This window comes from Bos grunniens, chromosome 24 (assembly GCF_055505025.1).
Source record: "Bos grunniens cultivar Pamir isolate PY7600 chromosome 24, Bosgru_T2T1.0, whole genome shotgun sequence".
In the NCBI taxonomy this organism is placed as follows: domain Eukaryota; kingdom Metazoa; phylum Chordata; class Mammalia; order Artiodactyla; family Bovidae; genus Bos; species Bos grunniens.
Window position 1 is genome coordinate 12,432,933 of NC_141188.1, and position 16,360 is coordinate 12,449,292.

General features: G+C 39.8%; 1 protein-coding gene across 18 annotated transcripts in view; it reads right to left on the reverse strand.

Moving 5' to 3' along the window:
- The window catches only part of CDH7 (cadherin 7), a 154,128-nt gene that overhangs the window by 24,685 nt on the left and 113,083 nt on the right, over positions 1-16,360 (reverse strand). For all 18 annotated transcript variants that reach the window (XM_086372234.1, XM_086372225.1, XM_086372237.1 and 15 more), the window contains 2 exons: positions 3,249-3,385; positions 661-782 (listed from right to left, as the gene is read on the reverse strand). In XM_086372234.1, the coding sequence (XP_086228360.1) occupies positions 661-782; positions 3,249-3,385 (259 nt within the window). The remainder of the gene's footprint in view (positions 1-660; positions 783-3,248; positions 3,386-16,360) is intronic.

Sequence of the window (16,360 nt, forward strand, 5' to 3'; positions counted from 1 at the left end):
GGGCTAGAGTCCACGGAATCACAAAAAGTCAGACACAACTGAGTAACTAACATACATACAGATACGAATGCAACCTAAAAAGGGCTCTGAAAATCAACTCATGTTCTTTTCAAAATTCGTATTTGAACTGACTTTTGTGAACCTCAGAAATAGCTGGTTACCTTATTAGAAACATCACAAGACACTGGCAATATGGATAAGCAGACCAAACCACAAGGAGCTACTACTACCACTGCGAAGTTACTTCAGTCATGTCCGACTCTGTGCGACCCCATAGATGGCAGACCACCAGGCACCCCCGTCTACACTCCACTAAATTCATGGAACTTCAAAGTATGTAAGCCCCGCTGTGTAACGTGGGAAATGGCCCAATCGAGCTTCACATGCTATATTTCTCTTTAAAAAAGCCTAAGCCCTTAACATCTACCATGGCTTTTACAATGCTTACCTTTCTTCTGGAGGAATTTTTTCATCATCCCAATTAAACCAGAATTTGAAAGTTCCTTTAATATTAGTTTATGCTATACATCAAAGTGTTAGTTTTGCTGAAACATGCTGATGATATTTCATCTTAAAGCTGGCAGGATTTCAAAGGCAAGTACCACTGGGTATTTTTAAAGAAATCACGAACAAGGAGGCTGGTATTCTGAAGCCTCTTACCTGGCCTGGCTGGGCGTTTTCACAAACAGTGGTCTCATAGTCCATGGCAAACTCAGGGGCATTGTCATTGATGTCAAGGATAGTGATTGCTACGTAGCCTCTTCCCACTTGAGATGGATTCTCTAGTAAAGAGGAAAAGATTTTCTCATTTACAGGCACACCTAGTTCTATTGTACTTTGCTTTGAAAGTGCTTTGTAGAGATTGTGTGTTCTACAAGTTGAAGGTGTATGCCAACTTTTTTTTTTTTTTTTTTTGCACTCAGACAATTCATTCAGTGGATTTACATTTATATATATCAAAAAATAGTTTTGCGTAGCTTCAGAGTTCCAATACATTTTTTTGTCAACAACTCTGTTCAGAACACAGTTTATTAAAAAAATATTTTTTGAACCAAGGCTTATTTTGTCATCTCCAGATCTCCAGAGGAGAATGAATCTGATAAGAGGATTGGGTTATATCCTCTGGGTATATGAGTGAAGCACAAGACTGAGTCACAATCATGTCTTACCAAGTGATTGGGTACACCTATTAACAACTTTTAGGCTAGAGAAATCTATTCGAAATTCGTGCCATCATTTTCCCATTTCTAGTATGTTATTAATGCTTCTTTTTTCTTACTTCATTATTTTATTTTTTTATTTTATACTTTTTTTATTTTATAAGGTGTATGCCAACTCTTCATCAAACATGTGCATCAGGCCCATTTCTGCAATAATACCGGCTCACCTACCTCATGTCTCTGTCACATTTTGGTAATTCTCAAAATATTTCAAAACTTATATTTATTATGTGTTATGGTACAGATGATACCACCCTTATGGCAGAAAGTGAAGAAGAACTAAAGAGCCTCTTGATGAAAGTGAAAGAGGAGAGTGAAAAAGTTGGCTTAAAGCTCAACATTCAGAAAACGAAGATCATGGCATCTGGTCCCATCACTTCATGGCAGATAGATGCGGAAACAGTGGAAACAATGGCTGACTTTATTTTTCTGGGCTCCAAAATCACTGCAGATGGTGATTGCAGCCATCAAATTAAAAGACACTTACTCCTTGGAAGGAAAGTTATGACCAACCTAGATAGCATATTCAAAAGCAGAGACATTACTTTGCCAACAAAGGTCCGTCTAGTTAAGGCTATGGTTTTTCCAGTGGTCATGTATGAATGTGACAGTTGGACTGTGAAAAAAGCTGAGCGCCAAAGAATTGATGCTTTTGAACTGTGGTGTTGGAGAAGACTGAGAGTTCCTTGGACTGCAAGGAAATCCAAGCACTCCATCCTAAAGGAGATCAGTCCTGGGTGTTCATTGCAAGGACTGATGTTGAAGCTGAAACTCCAATATTTGGCCACCTGATGTGAAGAGCTGACTTATCTGAAAAGACCCTGATGCTGGGAAAGACTGAAGGCAGGAGGAGAGGGGGATGACAGAGGGTGAGATGGCTAGATGGCATCACCGACTCGATGGACATGGGTTTGGGCAAACTCCAGGAGTTGGTGATGGACAGGGAGGCCTGGCGTGCTGCGGTTCATGGGGTCACAAAGAGTCGGACGCAACTGAGTGACTGAACTGAACTGAACTGATGGTGACCTCTGATGTTGCTAATATTCTTACATCTGAAGGTTCAGATGACAGCAGTCTTTAGCATTAAAATATTTCTTAAGGTGTCAGCATTGTTTCTCTAGACATAATGCTATTTATTGCACACCTTACAGAGTACTGATTAGTATAAGTGTCATATGCACTGAAAAACAAAACGTGACTCATCACTGTAATACTCAATTTAGTGCACGTGGCTGGCATTGAACCTGCAACCTCTGATCCCTGCTTGTGCTTAGACTAAAGCTATTACTCCAATGCCATCTTTCTTAAACTTATATTATGAACCATTAGAATCAATCAAAAATGTCTGCCTCTAAAGCACAAATCTAATAAGGAAATGACCATGTTTCATGTAAAATCTAGAATCATACATTGCAGATTTTAAAGGCAGCAAGAGAAATTCTGATCCAAATGTCATATACACATAGAGAGTGACAAAGAAGCCATGAATTTAAATATTACCCAATGTTAGAGCTCCTTTTGTATGAATATGTCTATAATATATACATATTACCTGTGTGTGTGTGTATATATATATACACACACATCATATTATAAACATGCATACAATGTATTTGTGCATTGTTCTCAAAGTTTTTCTCATCAAGGACCAAAATTAGTTTAATATGAGAATACACAAACTTGAGTGTCTGGTTAGAGACCAGTTGACTATTTTTGTAAGCTCCTGGACTAACCCATGTCAGCATAGATGCAGCAATGAACTGTGATCACAAGACAAGAAGAAAGCATCTAAGGGTAAATTAGGCCCATTATTTTATGGTAACTTCATTCCATTAACTTTCTAAGTATTAACAAACCAAGTTAGAAAATGTAAATATATTTCACACCTTGAAACCAGGGAGTTTCACAATTTTACTGAATTCAAACAAGTATCTAGTAAAATTCAAGTTGAAATTATAAACTCATGGCAGCCCATTCTCCACTCTCAATGTCCTCCATCCTAATTTAATGTTAAACCTTACAACTTACGGCTCTCCATTGCAAGGACTGTGATATTGTGAACAGCGTTTGTCTCTCGATCCAAAGATTTGGCGGTTGTAATAACTCCACTGTTGGCATCGATATTGAAGTATCTCTCCAAATCTGTGTTTCTGTCAATTGAATACCTAATATTAAAAAAAAATAAAAAAGCACTTCAATATTTATGTCTGATTATAATTTGCTCTATTTATTTTGTTAATTGCACATCAAATCACCAAATTCTGCTGACTCCACGATCTGTCACATTAACATAGAATATGCCTAGTTTAAAACTGCATCAGTGTTCTAGTTGATTCATCATCTGCTTGTCAGTAACCTCTGCTTTTCTGTCCAACAGTGCAAAATAAAAACAATCGTATAATTAGCATAATTATCTTCAAAGTAGATTTGAATATGCCATTATAAACTCCAAATAGTGGTTCCTAAAAAACATTTACAACATATTTAGTATCCCTGTTCATGATTAGAGGTCCCTCTAAAATGACATGTATGTAGACAACTCACCCATTCACATATACTGAGTAACATCTTGTGTTTTAATAACTCCAGCCTGATCGTAACCTTTCTTCTTTTTGTATCTCTTACTCAGGGACCACAGACATGTTTCAAAGCAGAACTGTGCACCGTGCAGAAAAGGGAGCCCTGGTACACTGTTGGTGGGAATGTAAATTGATACAACCACTAGAAAAAACAGTATGGAGGTTTCTTAAAAAAAAAAAAAGAACCCACTCCTGGCCATATATATGGAGAAAATCACAATTTGATAAGATACAGATACCCGATATTCACTGCAGCACTATTTACAATAGCAAGACATGGAAGCAGCCTAAATGTCCATCAAAAGAGGAATGGATAAAGATGTGGTGCATACATTCAATAAAGTATTAATCAGCCATAGAAAAGGACAGAATAATGCCATTTGCAGCAACATGGATGAGCCTTAGAGATTGTCATACTGAGTGAAGTCAGATAGACAAATATCAAATGATACAGCTTATAATCTAAAAAAAGTATAAATGAACTTTTATAAAATAGAAGGTAGAGTCACAGATGTAGAAAACAAACTATGGTTACCAGGGGAAAAGCACGGAGGAATAAATTGAGACACTGGGATTGATATATACACAATACTATAAAACGGATAACTGAATGCCGAAGAATTGATGCTTTTGAACTGTGGTATTGAAGAAGACTCTTGAGAGTCCCTTGGACTGCAAGGAGATCCAACCAGTCCATTCTGAAGGAGATCAGCCCTGGGATTTCTTTGGAAGGAATGATGCTGAAGCTGAAACTCCAGTACTTTGGCCACCTCATGCGAAGAGTTGACTCATTGGAAAAGACTCTGATGCTGGGAGGGATTGGGGGCAGGAGGAGGAGGGGACGACAGAGGATGAGATGGCTGGATGGCATCACTGACTCAATGGACGTGAGTCTCAGTGAACTCCGGAGTTGGTGATGGACAGGGAGGCCTGGCGTGCTGCGATTCATGGGGTCGCAAAGAGTCAGACATGACTGAGCGACTGAACTGAACTGAATAAGGACCTACTATGTAGTACAGGGAACTCTACTCAAAACTCTGTAATGGTCTACATGGGAAAAAGATCTAAAGAAAAAAAAAGTGGATATATGTATAACTGAACCACTTTGCTATATATCTGAAACAACACTGTAAATCAACTATAATCCAATATAAAATAAAAATCTTTAAAAATACCTCAAATTACATAAACATTTTGGTGTGTTAAAGCCTTTTCTCAAAATATCTGCAATCCAAACATTAGTGAAAAACTACTGCTCTACTTGTATTCTTATTCAATTATGCTTTTTTTTTTGTTCCATATACAAAATTCACCCTTTTCTCATTAATGACTATCTTCAAATGCACTCACAGTCTTTCTACTTGGGTGAAATAAGGACTGTCATTTAAAAACAAATGAATGAACAAATAAACACACACCCAATTTCAGAAAGTATTCTACGTTTCCTGAGTACTTTATTGGTGACTATTAAATAGAATCATGTACTACTACTCGGCTCTATAACAAGATGCCAGGAACATATAAAGGAAAGAGAAGACATCAAAAAATGTTAGCAAAAAATTGACCACAAACCAGCAAACATTACTGTCTTTAGGCAGCAACAGGTATTTGGGTATTCAGAATATTAGAAAGCTATCTAATGGGTCCGTTTTGTTGATGGCATAGGAGACAAGATTACCAGCTAAGAGAGAAAGGAAAAGGTAGTTTGAGGAGGAGAGAGACAATTCCTTTTTTTAGAAGAGACCAAAAATACATATACTAGGGAGAGTATCAGAGAAGGCAGTGGCACCCGACTCCAGTACTCTTGCCTGGAGAATCCCAGGGGGGAGCCTGGTGGGCTGCCATCTATGGGGTCCCACAGAGTCGGCCACGACTGAAGTGACTTAGCAGCAGCAGGGAGAGTATAATGGAATAAGCTACACATCGTGGATTGCTCCTTTGAGACTTATGTTCATTAATTTAATGTGAAGCCAGTCATCCTATTTGTCTGTCTTGCTTGTCTGAAGATGTATGTAAAGGAGGGTTGGGTTTAGCCAGTTATGGACAATCAAAGGAGAACAGGAGGATAGACCCAGACATCTACATAGGAGGAATGATAAAGAAGACCCACGGTCTCTAAACTTGTAAGAGGGAACTGAGGAAATAAGAGAAGGCAGACTGACATGACATGGTAGCATCGCCAAGTGCGAGGACTTTCTCAGGATCCAGAATTGCTGCAGTGGGAGGCAGTGGATAAGAGAGTAGATGCTTGAAGTAGATTTTCAACAGCAGCTCAGAGTTAACAAGACAAAGGTATGTTCGTAAGAATCTATGACAAAACTGGGGCAAAGAAACAGATCATTAAAGTCAAAAAGACTAAGAAAGTGAGAGGCCAGATACTAATCATCATGCCAAAAGTGATGGTAGAGAAAGACAAAATAATCTGAGTACTAAAAGACTCAACAAATCAGTGTGATTACTGTATATCTGGTGGTGGATAGCAACAGGAAAGGTTTTGAGTCAAGTGTGGTGATGCATTCTGCCAAGAGTTGGGAGTTTGGAAGGGAAAAGAAAACTACTTTGCAAATGGTAATGGCAGTACAAAGGGTACTCACCCTCACCTCCAGGATCTGTGCTACATGAAACACGAGAGGAAAACTGCATCTCAACTGAATGTCCTTATACCCTCTACTTACCATCTATTTATTGCAGCTAAGTGTCAAATCAAGACATTCTATTTAACCTGTCTGTCCTATCTGCTGACCTCAAGAACATTTTTCCTTGGGTTTGGATCCTTTTCTATGTATAAAGCTTTACTGGCAGCACTGTTTATAATAGCCAGGACATGGAAGCAACCTAGATGTCCATCAGCAGATGAATGGATAAGAAAGCTGTGGTACATATACACAATGGAGTATTACTCAGCCATTAAAAAGAATACATTTGCATCAGTTCTAATGAGGTGGATGAAACTGGAGCCTATTATACAGAGTGAAGTAAGCCAGAAGGAAAAACATCAATACAGTATACTAACGCATATATATGGAATTTAGAAAGATGGTAACAATAACCCGGTGTACGAGACAGCAAATGAGACACTGATGTATAGAACAGTCTTATGGACTCTGTGGGAGAGGGAGAGGGTGGGAAGATTTGGAAGAATGGCATTGAAACATGTAAAATATCATGTAAGAAACGAGTTGCCAGTCCAGGTTCGATGCACGATACTGGATGCTTGGGGCTAGTGCACTGGGACGACCCAGAGGGATGGTATGGGGAGGGAGGAGGGAGGAGGGTTCAGGATGGGGAACACATGTATACCTGTGGTGGATTCATTTTGATATTTGGCAAAACTAATACAATTATGTAAAGTTTAAAAATAAAATAAAATTAGAAAAAAAAAAAAAAGCTTTACTGGACTCAAAAACATGTGTTTTTCTTTAAAAAAAAAAAAATTCTTCATTTGTGTCGATTTCTTTTCTGGGCCTCCGTTCTGTCAAATCCATTGTTGCTTTCTCTCTTCTTACTTTCTATGTCATCCAAGTTTCCCACAATTGACCACTGACACCTCCTTAAAACACATTCTCCTTTTACCTTTATTAATATCATGTATTCTTTGGTTTTCTCCTACATTACTGCCTGCCCTTTTCAGGACCTCAGTTGGTTTACCCTCTCCTCTGTGATCTTTAATTACTTCCCCCAAAACCTTTCCCACACATCCCCTTCTCTTTGAAAAAAAACATTTTTCCTTCCATCTTATATGGCCCTGTAGATTAAGTCAATTCTATAATTTTGATGACCTGTACATTTATATAAAAATCTCCTTGGCCAACCAGACTTACTGAATTACTTGCTTAGTAGAAGCAGACATAAATAAACAATGTGAACTGAAATGTGACATTCTCGGACTGCTTTTCTGTCTCCTAAGGTCTCCCACATCACCTCCTCCCTCCCTCTTTACCACCTGAGCAAATGACATCACCTGTCACGTGGATGCTCAAGCTAAAAACATAGATTTGTTTCTCTCTCTTGTCCCTGCGTCAATTTGTCAGGATCTACTCTCAAGTGCAGTCATTCCAAGCTACCACATACGAGCTTAGATTCTGCATTATTCTACTTTTTATCAGCGTACCTCCATTCTTACCGTCTCCAATCTACTTTCCACACAACGGCCATGCAAACAAGAACAGACAAATTTTCTGTTACATAGAAAAGCCAGATCTTCTCTGAAATGTTGCTTTAGTCAAACCAGTTTATGCCATTATTTCATATTATTAATATATTCTCTCTATATATACCTGCGACCATATACACATATACTATATATCTAATTCAATGATAATAGAATAATTAATATTGTTTGACAAAAGAATATAACTTAATATCCATGCATCAATGGAGTCAATACTAAAAACCCTGAATTGTTCATTTTTTTTTTCAGTCAACTGTGGTAATGTTAGCATATTCAGGAACAAAGTAACTTCTAGATTCTTACAAAGCAAAAAGGCCTTGAACTTGCCACATAGCTCTCTAAATAAGTTCATGTAATTCCTCACAGACTAAAGTTAATAACTAAAACATCTGGCTCTATTATCAATAGTCTCAAAGCTTCCCAGGTTTAGAATAAAGGACATTAAACTCAAGAATTCATTTAATATGTAAAATATCTCCAATTTCTGTTCACCTCATAGAAAAACCCCTAAATCTTTCAGGAACAGAGTTACCACCTATGCCTCTATAAGTTTGGAAAGAATGGGTACTAGAGTTTCTATTATCCAAATATTAATCATTTCTAAATCATAAACTCTGTAGCTTCCACTTATAACTGTGTGGTAGCTCTAGTTTTAACTCACATCTGTTGTTATTTAGTTGCTCAGTCATACCCGACTCTTCGACCAGATGAACTGTAGCCACTAGGCTCCTCTGTCCGTGGGATTTCACAGGGCAAGAATACTGGAGTGGGTTGCCATTTCCTTCTCCAGGGGATCTTCTCTACCCAGGGATCAAACCCACATCTTCTGCATTGGCCAGTGGTTTCTTTACCACTGACCCACCAGGGAAGCCCTGTAACTCTCATTTAGCTCTCACTAAATAGCCATATACACACACACACACACACACACAAATATATATGGTATTTGATAATTTGTGAATCATTTGGATATTCTTATGTCTCCCTTTCACTCATTCACATATTCAGCAATTAATCTGGAGAATGTGCCTGTGATAGTCTACTTCAGGAAATATGGTATGTAAGCAAAATATTTTGAAAGACAGCAATTTAAAAGAAGTATTCAGGAGGAAACCAACAAATTGCTGTGCTCAAGTAAGATGAAGGGAACGAGGGCAAGAGTGGGGAAGAGAAAGAGGAATTAACTTGAGAAGAGATGGAGGACTCTGGCAGGGACCAGGAATAGACAAAGAATAGTTATTCTACTTCTTAACCACAAGGACTTGGGATCCCCAGCATTAAAGGGGCCCCTAGTTTCTACCAGCCCCTCTGGATATGCAAAAAGCAGGAGTTTCTGTATGAGACATTAGTTAATGATAAAGTTACCTAAGGAAAAAAAAAATTCCTTAACCAAGAGAAATAAAATATAGCACTTTTTAGAGTGAGTGGTACAAATTGTCTCTGAATTAGTCTGGGAGGGCTGAGTGAGGCCAAGAGAGAAAAAAACACTCTGAAGAAGTTCAGAGCCGCACGCTCTTTGTAGCTCCGGATCTACTGGTTTGGGGACAGAGAAATACAATTGCCAATTAGAGGCTGAACGGGAAAGGAAAGGACTGGTGTTTCTCTAATCATGACCCAAAGTTATCTTTAATGCAACTTCTGCTGCAGTTAGTGGTGACTGCACATTCACAATGATCCTTCTAGTTTCTATAAATTACAGCCGAAAATACTTGACCTCCTTCACTGGAGGTTGGAGCGACCAATTAAAGAGATCGCTTCCATATTTTTGCAGCACCAGCAGTTAAGGTTGTGCTCTCTGTATTTATTATGCAGACGCCTCAAAAATCTCAATATCCAGTTTCAATCCTTTTCCTGAGATTTCATAAACTACCCCAAATACCGGCAACATCTTCTGTTAAAGGTCAGTATATCCAAAAGCAGATTCATTAACCTTTCCCCCAACAGTCCCTCCCCCTAAATAGACTAAGAATTTAAAATATATACATTGTTTCCTAATCCTCAAACAGCTATGTAAGGTCATGTAACACACTTTCACTTGCATGCCTAATGTTCACCTGCCCTTAATTCTTATTCATAGAAACCTGGTTATGTCAGAGGCAGGCATGTGTCCAGCTGAAAAACTACACTAGCTAGCCGCCCTGTAGGTGCAGTATCCTTACATCTGTGGGCTGACCATGGCTCAGACAGTAACGAATCTGCCAGCAATGCAAGAGATCCAGGTTCAATCCCTAGGTAGGGAAGATCCCCTAGAGAAGGGAATAGCTACCCACTCTGGTATTCTTGCCCGGAGAATTCCATGGACTCTTAGCAAATGAGATGCAAAAAAGAAAATTTACAGGTTGGGCATCATTCCAAAACTCCTTTAAGGATAGGAGACAACTGCTAATTCACCTGGCATTTGATTTTGCCCCTTCCCCTCTATCTCACCTGGGATATGAACACACTAGAGAGCAATCCAAAAAGCATCTTGTAAATACAAGGTGATGAGTGCCTGGTATAAAAGGCCAAACCCTTGATGACATTATCCTGCCTATTTGTCATTCTTTGATTGCCTGGTACCAGACTTCTCATTGATACGTCATTAGTGTTAAGCTTTGTTCCTACCAGCCAAACACAATTTCTAAGGCAAGCAGGTACCATTACTGCTGTAGTTAAGGACTGGACTTTAAAGTCTCACAGCTGATTGTTGATGGAGCCAAGATTTAGAACGGTGTTTGTCTGCGCCATCTTTCCAGTAAGTACCATATTGCCTATAGATGAGCTTTTAGTCTCTGCTACCTACATTTCTAGAATTCAGCTTTACATTATTTTTCTCCACTGCTCTACCTAAAATTCTAAGATAGTCACACTGATGTATTAATGGAATAAATGACAATATAGCGTGTATCTCCATTTCGGTGCCTTTCCTCGTGTTCGTCCTTCTTTACTCTGATCTTTCCTCCTTCCAATTATTGTGCTCCTACTATTCCTTGATGAAAATCCTCAGGCAGTAAAGCACCAAGCCACCCCAATTACTGGATTGGCCAAATGTTTATTTGGGTTTTTCTGTAAGATGTTACAGAAAACCCAAACAAACTTTTGGGCCAACCCAATACTTTAGAAATCGCGCCTTTTTAAGGCTTGTGGTATATATGACTCAGGAATTTCACTGCAAGCTCTCTGTGCTATTTATATGTGCCACCATGAACCACAGACTGGGCATTTAAAAGGTAATATTTATAGCCAGGACCCTGCCACAAACCTATTGTCTCAAGTTGGACTTTTCATTCACCATTTGTATTCTTTATCTGCAAAATGAGAATATTTTAAAAAATGGTTTCTCATTTCCAGATTTAACATTGGAATTTTTTTCTAAGTTTTTGCTAAGATCTCTCCTCCTGCTAGATAGCAAGTGGGCTGGGGTTGTGTCTTCTATATCTGAATATCCCCAGTGTTCTGCACATCTGCGACAATATCAATCCTAAAAAAAATGCCTGTAGTTATCGGTGCTGCTGTTCAATAAGCTATGGAGATTGATTAAAATGGTCCTCTCCGTATTCACAAGCAGCACGCTGGTCACCCAGCTATTGAGATGCACGTTGATAGTCACAAAGGGAATATGGAGGTGAGCAGGCTGGATGAGCACAAAGGCTTCCGTGCTACACCCCGGGGGGAAAAGGTAACATAATAAATAGGCATCGACAAATCTGATCAATAGAAATAATTGAATCATTTGAATTGAAGCCTTAATCTCTTAATTTATGCATGCATGTGCATGCATGTGTGTGTGTGTGTTGCTGCCAGCAATGTACAGGTTTTGATACAGAACCTGCTAAAATCTTAGAACCACATTTTCTAACTGTGTGACTGGAGTCATGTTAGTTTATAAACTGTGGAATGTTAATGCTTGCCTTCTAGGGCTTTAATGAGAAATAAATTACTTCAAGATAAGTTGTTGTTGAGTTCAGTACTTAGCGATGCCACTGTTTGCAGCCTCCTCCCCATTTTCTAACAAAGGTAACTCAGTTTTCCTTCAGGAATTTCAACCATCTCAATCTCACGCAACCTTGATGGGCCTCACAATGAAGAGGTCCAGGACTTCCTGGGTAAGAGGACACGTGTCCTAAGACAGGACCCCCCATAAAAACTTTCTTAAACAGAGCCATGAGGGGAAAAAAAGCGGCCAATGTCTCATCCTCTGTCACATTCATAAGAGACTGTCCGCGCATTCTTGCTACCCATATTTATAAAGAAACCTTCCTCCTCTCTTTTCGAAAGACTGGCTGTTCAACTTTCCCTTTAATTCTGTGAGAAATTCACATGTAATTTAGATTAAAATAATATGTACAAATATATGCATGTATACAAGCCACTGAAAATACAGTGAATTTTTCAAACACCCAACTTGTGCTCAGACTAGTCACACTACACACTGTAATATCTGATACTACCTTATCACCTTTTATCAGAGGGAATATCAAAAGAGCCTGCTGGTGAGTATTATTATGATCCTTGAACATAAATACAACTCTAGTTCTGTATTTGGATTGTTAGAAATGCCCAAAATGATCCCCATTACTTTTTTTCTTAAGCTGCGGTATAGTTGCTTTACAATATTATGCTCATCTGCTGTACAATGAAATGTATACATGTATCCCTCTTCCTCTGGGACCCCCCCTCCCACCCACTCATCATCCCCCCAGCCAGGTCATCACAGAGGGCTGGGCTGAGCTGTACAGCAGCACCCCACTAGCTATCTATTTTACACATGGCAGTGCACACACGTCAATCCCAATCTCCCAATTCATGCCCCTGCCCTGTCATCCATTTCTCCTTAATCACACTTGTTTGCATCTGATCTTTGTAATATCATGTTTCAATTCATTGGCTATTTTAGGCAGAGGGATTTTGGGCTTGCTGAACTGCCTGCAGCAATAAGTGCTCGTTTCATAGTATAGCATTAGACTCTAAGGATATAGCTACCTAAAACATGGACTTCCCAGGTGGGCCAGTGGTAAAGAATCCACCTGCCAATGCAAGGAGACACAGGTTCGATCCCTGGGTTGGGAAGATCCCCTGGAGAAGGGAATGGCAACCCACTCCAGTATTCTTGCCTGGAGAATCCTATGGACAGAGGAGCCTGGTGAGCAGTCCTAAAGACTCAGGAATAACTGAGTACACACACAAATGCATACCTCAAACACAAATAGACCTTACATAATATTTTTGGCTTGTCCAAATCCTGCCACCCCTCGAAGTCCAGCTTAGGCTATCAATCCTTCAAATGAAGTCTCATGTCCAGTGAACTTGGAGTGATTAGTATTTTTCTCACAATTTGCCCTGTGAAAGCTCTGGTACTTTCCCCACCATGTACTGTTTAACTTCTATGGAATCTTATTTCTTCAACAAGATTGTAAGTTCCTTTAGGTCAGAGGAAATGTTTTATTCATCTGTGTTTTTTTGTATTTTTCCAGTGTCGTGCACAAAGCAGGTTCTTAATGTATGTGATTCATTGATCAGTCTGTGAATGCTGACATGAAGAATTAATAGTCCATTAGACACTAGACTGCTCTTACAGTTTTTCCCATGTTACTGATGAGAAACGCAGAAGCGAAGCTTTTACTATTCCGAAAAATTATCAGAATCAGCAGAACACAAATCAGTCTTTCTGAGTTCAGTAGATAAAGCCTGATATTTGGTACTTGGGACCAAAATTAACAAGAAACGGTAAGCCACTACGTAAAAACAAAATGTCAAACATTCTGGCCCTCGATTACCCGCTTGTGTTTTCCAAATTTCTCTTTTTTTCCTAAGTAATCTCAATCACCTAATTTCCAGTTCTGGCTTAGTTTTCATATCAGGACAGAGGAAACAAAGTATGCACGCAATGGTGGGCCGGGGAAGCCCTCTGGATGCTGTGCAAGCTGTAACAGACATAGCAATCCACAAAGCTGCTGTACTGTAGCCAATCACTGGGCTCCAGGCTCATTTAGTCTTTCACCCTGTTGTTACTATATGGCTGGATGGCAGCACTGACTCGATGGACGTGAGTCTCAGTGAACTCTGGGAGTTTGTGATGGACAGGGAGGCCTGGCATGCCGCGATTCATAGGGTCGCAAAGAGTCGGACACGACTGAGTGACTGAACTGAACTGAACTGAAACAGTTAGAATGGTAAGGTTTCAGTAGTAACATAGATGTCCTGATATTCTCTTAAGGAAAGGGCAGATGTGCAGAGCTTTAAGTTGCTACATTACTTGAGTTCAGTCGCTCAGTCGTGTCTGACTCTTCGCAACCCCATGAATCGCAGCACGCCAGGCCTCCCTGTCCATCACCAACTCTCGGAGTTCACCCAGACTCACGTCCATCGAGTCAGTGATGCCATCCAGCCATCTCATCCTCTGTCGTACCCTTCTCCTCCTGCCCCTAATCCCTCCCAGCATCAGAGTCTTTTCCGATGAGTCAACTGTTCGCGTGAGGTGGCCAAAGTACTGGAGTTTCAGCTTCAGCATCATTCCCTCCAAAGAAATCCCAGGGCTGATCTCCTTCAGAATGGACTGGTTGGATCTCCTTGCAGTCCAAGGGACTCTCATGAGTCTTCTCCAACACCACAGTTCAAAAGCATCAATTCTTTGGCACTCAGCCTTCTTCACAGTCCAACTCTCACATCCGTACATGACCACAGGAAAAACCATAGCCTTGACTAGATGAACCTTTGTTGGCAAAGTAATGTCTCTGCTTTTCAATATGCTATCTAGGTTGGTCATAAATTTCCTTCCAAGGAGTAAGCGTCTTTTAATATCATGGCTGCAGTCACCATCTGCAGTGATTTTGGAGCCCAGAAAAATAAAGTCTGACACTGTTTCCACTGTTTCCCCATCTATTTCCCATGAAGTGATGGGACCAGATGCCATGATCTTCGTTTTCTGAATGTTGAGCTTTAAGCCAACTTTTTCACTCTCCTCTTTCACTTTCATCAAGAGGCTTTTTAGTTCCTCTTCACTTTCTGCCATCAGGGTTGTGTCATCTGCATATCTGAGGTTATTGATATATCTCCCGGCAATCTTGATTCCAGCTTGTGTTTCTTCCAGTCCAGCATTTCTCATGATGTACTCTGCATATAAGTTAAATAAGCAGGGTGACAATATACAGCCTTGACGTACTCCTTTTCCTATTTGGAACCAGTCTGTTGTTCCATGTCCAGTTCTAACTGTTGCTTCCTGACCTGCATACAAATTTCTCAAGAGGCAGATCAGGCGGTCTGGTATTCCCATCTCTTTCAGAATTTTCCACAGTTTATTGTGATCCACATAGTCAAAGGCTTTGGCATAGTCAATAAAGCACAAATAGATGTTTTTCTGGAACTCTCTTGCCTTTTCCATGATCCATTGGAAGTTGGCAATTTGATCTCTGGTTCCTCTGCCTTTTCTAAAACCAGCTTGAACATCAGGAAGTTCACGGTTCACATATTGCTGAAGCCTGGCTTGGAGAATTTTGAGCATTACTTTACTAGTGTGTGAGATGACTGCAATTGTGCGGTAATTTGAGCATTCTTTGGCATTGCCTTTCTTTGGCATTAGAATGAAAACTGACCTTTTCCAGTCCTGTGGCCACTGCTGAGTTTTCCAAATTTGCTGGCATATTGAGTGCAGCACTTTCACAGCATCATCTTTCAGGATTTGGAATAGCTCAACTGGAATTCCATCACCTCCACTAGCTTTGTTCATAGTGATGCTTTCTAAGGCCCACTTGACTTCACATTCCAGGATATCTGGCTCTAGGTGAGTGATCATACCATCGTGATTATCTTGGTCATGAAGATCTTTTTTGTACAGTTCTTCTGTGTATTCTTGCCATCTCTTCTTAATATCTTCTGCTTCTGTTAGGTCCATACCATTTCTGTCCTTTATCAAGCCCATCTTTGCATGAAATGTTCCCTTGGTATCTCTACTTTTCTTGAAGAGATCTCTAGTCTTTCCCATTCTGTTGTTTTCCTCTATTTCTTTGCATTGATCGCTGAAGAAGGCTTTCTTATCTCTTCTTGCTATTCTTTGGAACTCTGCATTCATATGCTTATATCTTTCCTTTGCTCCTTTGCTTTTCACTTCTCTTCTTTTCACAGCTATTTGTAAGGCCTCCCCAGACAGCCATTTTGCTGTTTTGCATTTCTTTTCCATGAGGATGATCTTGATCCCTGTCTCCTGTACAATGTCACAAACCTCATTCCATAGTTCATCAGGCACTCTATCTATCAGATCTAGGCCCTTAAATCTATTTCTCACTTCCACTGTATAATCATAAGGGATTTGATTTAGGTCATACCTGAATGGTCTAGTGGTTTTCCCTACTTTCTTCAATTTAAGTCTGAATCTGGCAATAAGGAGCTCATGATCTGAGCCACAGTCAGCTCCT